We start from the raw sequence: 10,419 nt of genomic DNA on the forward strand, positions 1-10,419 counted from the left end.
GGCCGGTGCTGCCCCCGCGGGCCCCGCTCTCCCCCGGCCCCGGTGTCTGCCCCGGCGGGCCGGGACCGGGGGTCAGGGCCGGCCCCTCCGCCCCGAGACGGCACCGGTGAGCCCCCGATGTGTGCCCACGGGGGATCCAGCCCGGCGGGGGACACCCCTCTGCCCCCCGCTCCCCACGGGCTCCCCGTGTCCCCGGCTCAGGGGGTGACAGCCTCAGTGACAGACCTGAGAGAAGGGGACGGGGTGGTGGGATGTGGAAGGGCCATGGGGAAACCGGAGACGTGGGCTGGGCCACAGGGAGCCAGGACGCGGACAGGAGAGGGCTTTGTCATCGGTGCTTGCACAGACCAACTGCAGAGTCACAGAATCACATGGGGTTGGAAGGGACCTCCAGAGATCATCTAGTCCAACCCCCTGCCAGAGCAGGACCACCCAGAGCAGGTCCCACAGGAACGTGTCCAGGTGGGTTTGAATGTCTCCAGCGAAGGAGACTCCACCACCTCCCTGGGCAGCCTCTTCCAGGGCTCTGCCACCCTCACAGGAAAGAAGTTCCTCCTCATGTTTAGGAGGAGTTGAACTTACATTCAAGTTTGTGCTCATTCCCTCTTGTCCTGTCCCTGGGCACCACTGAAAAAAGCCTGGCCCCATCCTCTTGACACCCTCCCTTTGAGTATTTATAGGTGTTGATCAGATCCCCCCTCAGCCTTCTCTTCTCCAGACTAAAAAGCCCCAGCCCTCAGCCTCTCCTCATAAGAGAGATGCTCCAGGCCCCTCATCATCTTTGTAGCCTCTGCTGTCCCCTCTCCAGCAGTTCCCTGTCCTTCTGGAACTGGGGAGCCCAGAACTGGACCCAGTGCTCCAGATGGGGCCTCACCAGGTCTGTCCCAGCCCCGGTGCATCCATCCTGGTCCCTGCAGCAGGATTTGTCCCAGGCAAAGCCCAGCTTGGGCAGAGCTCGATTTCACTGCCATGGATGGGGCTTTTGGTGGCAGAGGCTGTTGCAGTCGATCCAGCTGAAATTTCCTCAGAACAAGGTTTTATTAAAGTGGGTTAAATGCCTAATGGGATTGCCGTGGAGTGGCTAGAGCAGAGATTAGTGCTGTAGCCATGGGGTTGGGCATCTCTGCTCTGTCAACAGGGCGTTTCTGTCTTTCTCCTCCCACCCCAGCCCACAGATCATCTCTCAGCACCCCCCAGAATGCCCAGCATTGTGCTGGGGTGGGGGGGAAACAGCCGGCCAGGGCAGGCAGAGCCAGGGCTGCCTGGGGCTCCCCTCACACCCACTTTCCAGTCTGCTGCCTGTGCCCAGGAGAACCACCTGCCTGCACCAAGCCCGGGCCATCGACGCAGCCACCACCGGCATTGCCCTCTGGAGAAGCTGGGAGAGGGGAACAGTGAGACCCCCCTGGGGAAGGACAGAGCCTGGGGCCCCGGTGATGTGGGTGGTGGCAACATCCTGGGCGGTGGCAATGTCCCAGGCGGTGGCAATGTCCCAGGTGGTGACACCAGTTGGTGGGAAGGCCGGGTCCTGGCCCGGGCGCGGGGGCTGGAGGAGCAGGGTCACTATCTGAATTGGCGGCTTGTTCTCCTCTGAAGGCTCCTTTCTGCCCCTGCTCCCTCTGTTTCTCTTAGGAAAGTTTTATGTCCCTTGTGTCACAAGGAGCCTTTTCTTTGTCATCCTACCCGAGTGTGCCGGGGAGGAGGCCGTGCTGGAGCACAGCCATCCCTGAAGGCAGCTTGGGGCCGGATCCTGCACAGGGCTGCGAGGCTCATGCAGCAGCTTCGAGGAGCAGCCGTGTCGTGGCACCAGGATCTGTGCCTTGGCACGGGCTCATCTCCTTGGGCTGTTCACGTCCTGGGGTTCACCCCTGGGCTGCCCCCCCTTCATCCTCACCCTTAAAAATGGAGGATGGTTTGCTGCTCCTGAGCATCTCCACAGAGACATCTGGCACAGCCAGCTCTGCCACAGCCCCTGGTGCTCCTGTGGGTGTCTCAAGGATGGTTCCCAATTTACAGAGCTGCTGTGTAGCCTGGCACACCCAGGGAAGGATCTGTCCTCCTTTATTCCTAATTATCAGCCTGGTTTCAGCTCCCCCACCACTAGCAAAAGCTGTGTCAGGGAGGGGAAACTGACGCACAGAGTGGCAGCAAGATGCCAGCAGAGGCTGAAGGGTTCCATACCTCTTTGCATCACTAAGTGTTCATGCTCAGACTCCTGTCACAATTACCCCAGCAGTGCAGGGCAGAGTTTCATCCCCAGCCAGGATTTCTTGGCTGTGAGAGATAAGAGAGAAGTGTTTTTAATCTGTTTTATAGAAGTCACCCCAAAATGCTTTGGGAACAGAGTGAAACACTCGCAGAGCCATTGGCCGTTCTCTTGAGACCATGGCAGAGCCAGAGGTTGGATCCTTCCAAAGCACTGTGGAGGAGTCAGGGGCTTTGGCCGCTCAGCGTAGCCCCAGGGCAGGGTCCGGAGCAGCGCAGCCCCCGCGGGGCTGGGAGGGCTGAGAGCCAGGGGGGCAGCTCTTTCCAGCTCTGCTTGGGTGATGGAGGGCTCCAAAGCTGCTGAGCTGCTCTAGTGACCCCTCACGTGCGAAATGGGGACATGAAATGAGACTTGGGCTCCAGATCGCTGTATTTATTTCTGGCTGCTAAAATCACACGTGTGAGATGCATTTGGACACCAGGCAGAGGAATTAGCTTGAGCTCTGAGCACAACAGATGCCTCTTTGAAAGAGATGCCCTCAGGGATGTGCTGGGTTGTGTTTGTCCTGGGATGAAGGACGCGGCTCGGCCACGGCTGTTTCATTTCCCTTCAATATGAACAACCGTGTTTCTGTGGACAGCATCATCTGAAGGGATCAGAAACCACCTCGTCTCTGGGCTTAAAGGTCTTTAATTCAGGGAAAACTTGAGTTCAGGAAAAGCTTTGAGCCTGTAGATACTGGCCCAGTGCTCCAGACCTGAGCTCTGGAGGTAGCTGGGGATAAGCATCCTCCACCTGAGCAGGAGACAAGCACCTCTGGCTGCCCAGGGAAGCTCAGACCCAGCGCCCACAGCACTGCCACGGCTTCTCCAAAATATGCCCTGCTGCTAAAATACCTTGTGTGTATTTGCTGCTTTCCACCACCACGGGACGCAACGATCCCAAGCTGGTACCTGGGGAGGGGCTGGGGCCAAAAACCCACCTGGTGGCTGGAAGTCCCAGAATTAAAACACCGGGTGCAAATTTCTGGCGCTTAAGCTACCCGGAGGGCGAGTGACAGCCGGTTCCCGAGAGCTGCTCTGGGGACAGGGAGGCCCTGCGGCTGGGTTGCATTAAAGGAGAAAGTCATTTCCCTTTCAAGATAATTGCAAAGGAGCTGCCCGTGTCTATCTAGGTCAAGCCGTAACCTGCTTTAGCGGGACGCCAGCTCCCTTGCCACCACGGCACATGGGGCACACACCGGGGGTTACCTGGCCCGTGGGGCAGAGGGGTGGGGTACAATGAAGGAGGCAAATGGAGAATTTTTTTGCAAAGAAGAAAGGGTCAAATTTCTCCCGGGAATGCTTTTAGTTTGTGCTCGCTAATAAAATAATGGGATGAGTAGAGGGCTGCTTAGTGCAGGAGCAGCTCCTCCTGGGGCTGAGGAGGGGAAATAGGGACTCGGTGGGAGTTGCTTTGGTTTATCCCTTTGGTGACATCCCTGAGTGTGGGTCCCGAGAGTTCTGCTGGTGTTATGGGCTGGGAAAGCGGGGCCACATCCACATCTCCCTTTGCCCAGCCCCGGGGAAGCCCTCAGCATCTCTAAAGCAGGGTGAAGCCCATGGAGGGGCCGCTCATGCTCAGCTGAGTGTAGTGAAGCGATGGGTATCCTTGGACCCACTGAAGTGTGTGCTGTGGGGAGACGATGGCTCCTGGCAGGCATTGGCATCTCCTGGGAAACCTCAACCCTGCGAGAACAAGAGGAGGATTGATTTTTTTTGCAGCCAACGTGGCAGCTTAGGCTTCTGCAGCCACAGCATCGCAGCCAAGTGGCTGCTGGTGGGCTCAGAGGGGAGAAATGGAAGTTGTGTCCATGAGAGGGAAACCCACAGTGAATAGACTGAAAAAAAAATCTATAAAATCAGGTTACAGTCCCAATATAACCAGGTGATGCCCAGTGAGCAGGCGGGGCTGGAGGGGTGTTGCATGCTGCTGATGCTCAGAGGGTGCTGGTGAAGCGTAAAGCTCTCTTTGCCTCTGAGCTGGTTGAAGAGGAGCTTGGGTCCAGCTTTATGGAGGCAGGGGCAGATGATGTGCCTTCACATTAGGAGAAAACCCACCAGCAGCTGTCCCCAGGGCTGGAGATGTTTGTGCAAGGGACTTCAAGGGTGAAATAGGTGAGTAGGGGCTGGTGGTTTAACCACATGTGTTGGTGAGGCTGTACCTTTGCTGGCTCTTGGCCCCCATCCCGGGCAGGCTCGTGCTTAGGTGGGGAGGAAGGTCGACCCTGGTGGCATTTGCACAAGGTATTTTGCAGCTCGAGGCTGTGAACTCTGTGAACTGCTCTGCTGCCAGGCACTGCGCTCCTGGGGCAAGGGGCTGGGTTGAAGAGCGTGGAAAAAAGTGCAGAATTGGAGTTTGTAAGTGTGGGTTGTGGGGCACAACCTGGGAAAGGGCTGATGGGTTGGGGGCAACTGATTGCTGCTGGCATTTTCTGCTGGGTGGGCTGCAAAAGGGGTTTGGGAATGTTGTGGTCCTGGGGATGTGCTGGGCTCCAGCTCCTGGATGGTGCTGGGTGCTGAGCCCTGGCCACCTTGCTCCCGGGAGTGACTTTTGTGGATGCAAGGAAATCCCGTGGGTGCAGGGAGAGCCCCACACAGCCCCGGCTTGGCTCCTGTCACCCGCTCTGCAGCACCTTTGGGTGTTGGATGGTGCCAGCACAGGGTTCCTGTGCAGGTCCTGCCCCTGCCCAGCACCAGCGAGACCCCACTCCATCACCCCACGCCACCCTCGCTGGGGTCTGTGGTTGAGCACAGCAGCCAGGTCCAGACCTATTTGCCAGCACGGGGGTGGCAGATCCCTACTGCCCATCTCCATCTCACCCCACGCAGTGGCTTGGGGACAGATCTGTCCCAGAGACCCCCGAGATCCCTGTCCTGGGGACTTCATCCAGTGCTGCTGTGATTCAGGGCCATGACGGTGGTGAGCAGAGGCAGAGACATGAGGAGAGAGAAAAACCTTCCCGGCCATTTCAAAGACTTCAGCAAGAGCAAGCCCAGAGCTGTGTGTGCCGGTTCCCTCTTCCCCTTAATTAAAATTTCCTTGAAAAAATCTTTGTAGCTCCTGGAGCTGGCGCTGGAGCCGGCGCTGAGATGCTTAGATCTTGTCTGCTGCATCCGCCCTTCTCCCCGTGACCCGTGGCTCTGTTATCAAGTGATCCAGCTCATGTGGGGCCGGCAAAAGGGAATTCGGGTGCATTCACCCCAGTGCTGCCTGTGGCAGGGACACGGCCACCCCAGGGTGGGGGGATGGAGTGTCGCTGTGGGGGATGTGGGGCAAGGCTTGGTCTTTGCAGCCCCTGAAAAGCCTCAGGGGAGCAGGGCTTGGGGTAGTTGGGGAAAGAGACAAAACGGGGTGTTTGGGGGCATTTTTGGACCTTGCTCATGCAACAGCCTCTGCTGGGAGATGTGACGGGTGCAAGGCTGAGGCTGGGTGCTGTTCCCGTGGGGGTGACGGGAGCCATCCCCCTGCACCCCACGCTTTGCCAAGAAACCTTCTCCAGCTCCGGAGAAGCTCCGTCTCGGCCGGGCGGTTTGAAAGGCGGCCAAGCTGTCGGCCCCGGGCTGCAAACAGAGCGGCTTGTGTGCAGCCCCGTACCTGGGCAGCAGCGTCCCCCCCCAGCCCGCCGGGACGGGCTTCGCTCAGCTCCAGCGCGGCCCCAGACACGCTCGCCAGCGCGGCCGCACAAAGACCCGCTTGTGCTGGCGGCACCCACCCGGCCCGAAGCCAGCGCCGGGGGAGAGGAACCCCCTGGGGGTGACGGGGACTGCGGGTGTCTGGCCTGGAGCTGAGGGTCCCCCCCCTCCAAGGGTGCTTCTGCTCCCCTCCTAGAGGTTTTCCTTCCAGGAGGCTGAGTGACACCACACTGGAGCAGGATGTGTGTCCTGGGAGTTTTGTGGCACCCGGTGCCCGTTTGCATTTCGGTTCACGGCAGCTGTACCAGGGCGAGGGGGCAGAGCCTGGCACAGATGCTCATGGAGCCACATCTCCCTGTCTTTCTAGATACAACTCCAAACCCTGGAGAAAACCTTTTTTTTTTTTTTTTTTTTTTTTTAAAAAAAAAAAAAAAAAAAAAAAAAAAAAAAAAAAAAAAAAAAAAAAAAAGTTCTAGGAAAAATATTAAACCCGTCTGATTCTTAATCTAATCAATTTTTTTTTTAAAAGCAGTATCAGGGACACTGAGATTTGTAGCAATTTTTTGGATTATCATTACTTTCTTCCACAAACCAATCAACTGACTCTCACTTTGCTTCAACAATCACATCGGGAAGGTTTCACAGCACGTCTTTCCCACTGAATCAACACAAACCTGCAATAACCTAGAGCCAAAGCTCATTCTGTAATCTGAGAACAAGCATTTGCAGACAATGAAAATGTGCTTAGAAACAGTAAAAGATGCTTTAGCTAACATTTATAAAACTTAGCTATATATGCATAAAAAGGAAAAATAATAGTTTCATAGGGTAAGAGAAAAAAGCTTTCACCCAGATTCTGCTCTCGTGCATGTATTTCCCTACAGATGAAAAATGAATGACCTTTTCTCTAAACACACATACAGGCTTTTTTTTAATACCTCTTCTGCTTTTGGCCAGGACTTTTTTTTTTTTTTTTTTAAGTTTTGGGGTTTTTTCTTGGAGAGCTGCAGGCGGGAGGTGGTTGGAGATGGAGTTTTGCTCCACAACTGATTCTCTTGCTGAGCTCTCTCTCTCTGCCCGGGCAAAGCCTGCATGTAGGGTAACTTCTCCGCTCACTGCCACTGTGCAGATGTCCCTGTCACCAGTGGTGGCAAAGCCAGCCCCGTCTGCCTGTGGGTGCTTCGGGTTGGATGTGGTGATGTGCTGAGTCCCCGTCCTTATTCGCATGGAGATGGAAACACCAAGGCAAAGGAGACGTGGGGCATCGTCTGGGTGGTGGTGCCAGGAAGAGTCACCATGGGGCAATATGAGAGCAGGAGCATGGAGACATGGGGCTGATGGCACCACGTAAGGGGACACCGGTGGTGGGGAGAGCAGAGATGGCATTCAGACACTAATCATGGTCTTAGGAATAGGGTGACAGAGCTGGTCCTTACGCCGTTGGAAGGTGGTCTTGGCTGATCAGGAGATGGTCTCTGGTAGCTGGGAAATTATCTCAGGTGACTGGGAGCTGGTATTGGATGACCAGGAGATGGTCTTGTTTGACCAGGAGGTGGTTTTGGGTGGCCAAGAGGGGCCATCCTGCCTGTGGTGCAGCTCTACCTGGTCTGTGCCCATGTGGCCTTGCTGCAGGACCTGCCATAGGGACCTGGGAACACGGGGATGGGGCCGCACAGGGTCCCTGGGGGATGATGTCACATGTGCCCTGGCCCTGGGGATCCCTGTGGGGGGACATCACATATGTCCTCACCCTGGGGTGTGGGATGCGGTAGCCTCCTTCCAAGATGGGGACACTGAGCACCCATGGTTGGTGGGAGTCAAGACCAGGGTCCAGCGTGGCTGAAGGGAAGTGGCTGTGTCCCCATGCCAGCCCCTCACCGTGCTAGGCCCCACTCAACCCTCCTCTCGCCCCACAGGCTCGACAGCAGCTGCCTCACCAGGATGAACGGGATGGCCAACGTCAACCCTGCCGGCCGCAGCCACTACACCTCTGCCATCCCAGTGCCCCGTGCCGTGGCCCATGGCAAACCACATGCTCCAGCCACCCCGAGCACCCCAGAGCCCCCTGGGGCTCCATCCCCCCGACCAGGGAAGCTGCTGGCCCCTGGCCCCAAGACCCTCAAGCCCAAAAGCGCTGGCAGAGCCGCCGGCCGTGAGCCGGCCATAAGCAGGGAGGGCAGCCCCAGCATGCACCCCCGCGGGGGGCAGAAAGCCCCAGTGAAACCCCTGGTGTCCCCTGGGAAGTGGCCAGAGGCAGCAGGCAGTGGAAGGAGAGGGGCAAGCAGGGTGGGGGAGCCCACTGAGCTGCCCAAAGCCCCCCCAGCGCAGGGCAGGGGTGGGGGGCGACCAGGGGGGTCCACCGGGAGGAGCAGCGGGATGGCTACAGCTGGGACAGGGGATGAGGCTCATGGTGGCTCTCAGGGCAGGGGTCCCGTGTTCGGGTCAGGGGCCATCACCTTCTCCTCAGGCCCCCCCCACAGCCACCCAGTCACCGCCACCGTGGCACCCTTCCAGTACCGGTGAGTCCCTGGGGATGGGGGGAATGGGGCTGGGGGGGCATGGGGATATGGGACATGGTGACATGGAGCCAGGTGGGCATGGTGGGGGTGGCCATGAAGAATGGTGGAGTTGGGTCTGGGGACTCTGCCCCAGAATGAGGGTTCCCACTGGATTTGAGGTGCTGGGGGCTCCTGGGGAACCCATGGGAGCTGGTGTGGGGCAGAGGATGGGCTCAGTGGGGAGTGGGGTGCCCTCGGACTCCCCCTGCCATGAGATCACTGTCCCCAAACCCTGGTAGAGCTCAAGGATCCATGTCTCCATCTCCTGGGGGTCCTCAGCTGGCTGCATCCCGCGATGCACCCCCACTCCCCCCCTCACCCCTCCTCTGCCCCCAGGCTCCAGGAGGAAGCGGAGGAGGAGAGGGCCACATCCCCGGGTGGCGAGTGCCCCGGTCCTGCAGAGCGACCCGACCCCAAAGCCGGAGGAGGCCTGAGTGAGTCTGGGGGGGTTTGCCAGGGATGAGGGGGTCCTGCCGGGGGGCTGCCAGGATGGTGCGGGGGAGCGGAGGCTCATGCTGGAGTGACTTGACCCACGGCCCCACGCCAGAATGGGAACTGGGGCTGGAGGTTGGCTGGGCGGTGGGGGCGGGGGAACCCCCACGCAGGGGGTGCCCCACAAAACTCCCCTGGGAACGGTGTGGCGGCAGCTGCTGGGGCTGGGGACCCTCGTGGTCACAACACGGCACCTGGTGGTGTGGCCTCAGCCGGGCGCAGGAGCCACGTCCGTGTCCCCTCAGCGGCTCCGGGACGGGGGGACTGTCCCCTCCGGGGATGTCACTGGGACATCACCCCGCTTGGCTCCTTCCCCTCCTCCCCCCGGTCTCCTGGCAGCTCCAGGAATGACCCATTTCCAAGGAGCTGGTGGAGACCCAGCGCGGAGGTGGGTGCTGCAGCACCGCTGGCTCCCTGCACCCACCGCGGGGACACCCCCGTTCTCGGGGGTGAATGAGCCCCGAGACGAGCTCCCCTCTGCCGTGTTGGGGACACCCCAGTCCCCTCTTTGGGTAGAGATTTGGGGGGGCGGCTGCTGGGGCGGCGGTTGCCAGGGCAGCGGCAGCGGAGGATGGTGGGATGCTCCAGGGATGTGCAGGGAAGGGGAAAAAAAAAAAGAGAGATCCGGGAGCTGGGGTGGGTGACCTGAAGGGACAAGAAGTCGGTCAGAGCCGCCGTGGGTCCCGGCACAGCCCGGCTCTGCTCGGGGTCCTGGCACCGCCGCGGCAGCCGGAGGGGAAGGGGGTTCAGGGCTGAGCCCCGATTTGGGAAGCACCGCAGGTGGCGGAAATTCGGGGGATTTTGCACTAGGATTTGGGGGGATTTTTGGGGAGACCAAGCCTGGTGTGCACCCTGTGCCACTGCCCTGCTGCTGGGGGGAGGGGGGACTTTGGGATGAGGCCAAGTGGGTTTGGGAAGGGGCCGGATCCTTTCTCTCACTACACACCTCCCCCAGCCCACGGCACCTTCTGGGGCTCTGTCGGGCTCAGCCAGAGGGGACAGGGGACATTGGGAGGCCCCGGGACACCCTGCCAGCCCCAAAATGACATGACACCCCCAAATTTGCCCCCTGTAGCGGGCCCTACACCCATAGCTCACAGCTCAGCCAGGGGTGTAACAGCTTCCCCAGCTTGTGCACCCATCCCACCCCAGAAGCACCTTTTGGTGCAAAATACCCTTTTGTTGAGGCACCCTTTGGTGGCGCACCCAGGACGGGTTATTTTGGGGCTCCACAGCATCATCGTGGACTGCACCCCCAATCGCCCAGGGTGTCCGTGCCACCATGTGGGGGGCCGGGCTGGGGGGCTCACACCACCCCCGTCCCTCCCGGCTCCTTATCTCAGCAGCATAGTGATGGGCTCTAATGCAATATTTTCTGGCGGTTGCCATGGCAGCCCGTGTGAGGTCACCAAATAGAGTTAATTCACCCCTCCTGAGGGACGGGTAATTAATGAAAAATGATGATAACCAGATCCCGTTCCCCCTCTTC

General features: G+C 59.1%; 1 protein-coding gene across 1 annotated transcript; it reads left to right on the forward strand.

Moving 5' to 3' along the window:
* Positions 1-7,830: 7,830 nt before the first annotated feature.
* On the forward strand, positions 7,831-8,901 carry LOC106890455 (uncharacterized protein ENSP00000471857-like). The gene is made up of 2 exons (XM_014946286.1): positions 7,831-8,399; positions 8,775-8,901. The coding sequence occupies exons 1-2, from the start codon at positions 7,831-7,833 to the stop codon at positions 8,899-8,901; spliced, it is 696 nt and encodes a 231-aa protein (XP_014801772.1).
* The last annotated feature ends 1,518 nt before the right edge of the window (positions 8,902-10,419 follow it).

Source organism: Calidris pugnax, unplaced genomic scaffold, assembly GCF_001431845.1.
Source record: "Calidris pugnax isolate Ruff unplaced genomic scaffold, ASM143184v1 scaffold116, whole genome shotgun sequence".
NCBI lineage: Eukaryota > Metazoa > Chordata > Aves > Charadriiformes > Scolopacidae > Calidris > Calidris pugnax.